We start from the raw sequence: 3,185 nt of genomic DNA, 5'->3' as shown, positions 1-3,185 counted from the left end.
CTGTGTTTTTTTGTTTAGTGATAGTTGTTCATGAGTCCTTTGTTTGTCCTGAACAGTGAAACTGCCTGCTGTTCTTCAGAAAAATCCTCAATCTACAAATTCTTTGGTTTTCCAGCATTTTTGTGTATTTGAACCATTTCCAACAATGACTGTATGATTTTGAGATCCATCACTGAGGACAACTGAGGGACTCACATGCAACTATTACAGAAGGTTCAAACGCTCTAGAAGGAAAAACCATGTTATTTTCAAATTATATATATATATATATATATATATATATATTGTAATTTTCAAAAAAAATAAAGATATAAAGATATTATTACCAAATCTAAAATTATGTACAGTTTGGTACCATATCATCAGTTTGATTTCTGTCAGGTTATTTTTATCTGACTGAGTTAAAAAAAATAAGTTCAAGAACTTTCAAGTACAAAGTATAGATTTATCCTATGCTAATTAGAAATAATCTTTCCTATTAAATTCTTTTTAAAACTTATTATCATTAAAGGGATAGTTCACCCAAAAATAAGTTTAACATTTACTCACTCTCTTGTCATTCCAAACCCAAAATACTTTTGTTCATCTTCAAAACATCTAAAAGAAAAAATGTGATTTTGAATGGAATCTGACAGATTTCTCTCCTTTCAATGAAAGTCCTGTTCACCAAAACTTTTATGCTTCAAAAAGTTCACAAGGACATTGTAAAAGTAATCCATATGAATTGAGCAGTTCTGAAATGAAATTATATATATATATATATATATATATATATATTGTAATTTTCAAAAAAAATAAAGATATAAAGATATTATTACCAAATCTAAAATTATGTACAGTTTGGTACCATATCATCAGTTTGATTTCTGTCAGGTTATTTTTATCTGACTGAGTTTTAAAAAAATAAGTTCAAGAACTTTCAAGTACAAAGTATAGATTTATCCTATGCTAATTAGAAATAATCTTTCCTATTAAATTCTTTTTAAAACTTATTATCATTAAAGGGATAGTTCACCCAAAAATAAGTTTAACATTTACTCACTCTCTTGTCATTCCAAACCCAAAATACTTTTGTTCATTTTCAAAACATCTAAAAAAAAAATGTGATTTTGAATGGAATCTGACAGATTTCTCTCCCTTCAATGAAAGTCCTGTTCACCAAAACTTTTATGCTTCAAAAAGTTCACAAAGACATCGTAAAAGTAATCCATATGAATTGAGCAGTTCTGAAATGATCGCTTCATATATATAAACATTAATCAACACACATACGGTACATAGAGCACATCAAATATGTTAAACAGAAGCTATTAGGCCATGTCCACACGTACACGGGTATTTTTATAAACAGAGTTTTTCCTTCTTCCGTTTTTAAAAAAATCTCCGTCTACATGAAAACGCAAACGCATGCTATGAAGCACTGTCAAGAGCATGCCAAACCAACAGGTGGCGATATAATCAGGCTCCGACGTCACAAGCCAAAAACGCCGGTTTCGCTGTCTACACGATAACACTGCAACCGGAGTTTTTGAAAATGTTCACCCTGGCAGGCGTTTTCAAAAATGTTCGGTTTCAGTGAACTGGTGCTGCGTTTGCGTGTGGACGAACGGCCTAACCGCGTAGAAAAAGCTGCGGTTTTAAAAATAACCGTGTTCGTGTGGACAGGGCCTTAAACTCCTTCCTACCAAACCTTTGCAACCTATATAGCCTTTATATAGTATAACATAATAAACAAATTTATATATAGGCTATATAAACAGTTCATTCTGGTCCTAGCTTTTGTCTGGTCAATACAGTATAATATATATTCACATGTTCTCTCGTGCCTTATTGCTAAAATACATTTAAACTCTGTGCTTATGTTTCTTTAGTATTGTGAAAGACTACAGCCGAGCTCGCTGCCGCCACAGACCCCAGCAGTCCAGCATTACCACAGTGGTGCGGTCCCATCAGTGGGGCGTTTCTTACGCCCCGGCCCCTAATGACATCATCTGGTAAGTCGAAACGATAGCCACATCAACAACTATATCTTGAAACAAAACAAAAAAAGTATAGGAATGACCACAGTGTTGTTTTTTCTTCTATGAAATGATCTGGATTTACAATGTTTTATATGATGTTTTATTTAAAGTTTACTAAGTATACAGTGATCTTGCAAGCTGAAGTCATATATATTTTTCATGACATGCTTTGTTCCAGGCCATTACACTTGGATTTGAGAGATGAAATTGGATTAATTAAGTCTCAATCTGAGTGTGTGCCTAGACAGCCACTGTGAAAGCCATTATATCTCTTACATAATATGTGTTGAGAATCATATATTGAGTGAGTGTGTGTGGGTGTGTGTGTGGGGTGGGGGGCAGTGTCAGCCTGTCTTTCTGCTTGACTGGACAAGTGTGTGTGTGTGTGTGTGTGTGTGTGTGTTTGTCTGAATTCAAGACTTTCTTTTTTATGGATATAAGCTCTAATGTTGTAGCATGTTTGCTTCTTATTAAAACTATTTATTGAAGTGTGAATGTTTTCCAGTGTAGCCCGTGAGTTCGATGTTTTGTACCACTGCATTTATAGAGTAAATGGTTTTGCAATTTTGGAAAATTATTCAGTGGAAACAATTACTTTTGAAAGGTATTTGTTTGCATTTTATGTAAACCTCGTTCTCATTGTTATGCCTTTTATGTGTATTGCTATTACTTAAAGTGACAGTTCACCGAAAAAATCATATTTTTCTTTTGTGGGACACAATATATGATACAAAAGAAGATATTTTGTTTCATGTTCATATAATGAAAGTCAAAGGGGTTCAAAACAACACTGGACCTTTATATGGAAAAAAAAATGTTAACAGTTTACAAGGTTTCATTTTTTTTAACATTAACTATATTAGTTAACATGAACAATATGCATATATAGCATTTATTAATCATGGAAAAAATTTTTTTAACAGTTTACAAGGTTTTATTTTTTTAACCTTAACTATATTAGTTAACATGAACAATATGCATATAGCATATATAGCATTTATTAATCTTAGTTAATACAAAATTCACTAATACATTATTAAAATGTACAGTTGTATCTGTTAACATAAGTTAATGTACTGTGAACTAATATGAACTTGAACATTTTTATTAACTAACATTAACAAAGATTAATAAATGCTGTAGAAATACATTGTTCATTGTTAT

At 31.8% G+C, this 3,185-nt stretch overlaps 1 protein-coding gene across 1 annotated transcript in view; it reads left to right on the top strand.

Annotated features, from left to right (window-relative positions):
• LOC107739248 (calcium permeable stress-gated cation channel 1-like) overlaps positions 1-3,185 on the top strand; it is a 47,565-nt gene that overhangs the window by 30,200 nt on the left and 14,180 nt on the right. Inside the window, exon 9 of the mRNA XM_016551282.1 lies at positions 1,872-1,994. Within this exon, the coding sequence (XP_016406768.1) occupies positions 1,872-1,994 (123 nt within the window). The remainder of the gene's footprint in view (positions 1-1,871; positions 1,995-3,185) is intronic.

The sequence above is a fragment of the Sinocyclocheilus rhinocerous genome, unplaced genomic scaffold, assembly GCF_001515625.1.
Source record: "Sinocyclocheilus rhinocerous isolate Xijiao unplaced genomic scaffold, SAMN03320098_v1.1 scaffold495, whole genome shotgun sequence".
Lineage (NCBI taxonomy): Eukaryota > Metazoa > Chordata > Actinopteri > Cypriniformes > Cyprinidae > Sinocyclocheilus > Sinocyclocheilus rhinocerous.
The sequence above is the reverse complement of the archived record's forward strand: the minus strand, read 5'-3'. Positions and strand labels throughout refer to the sequence as shown.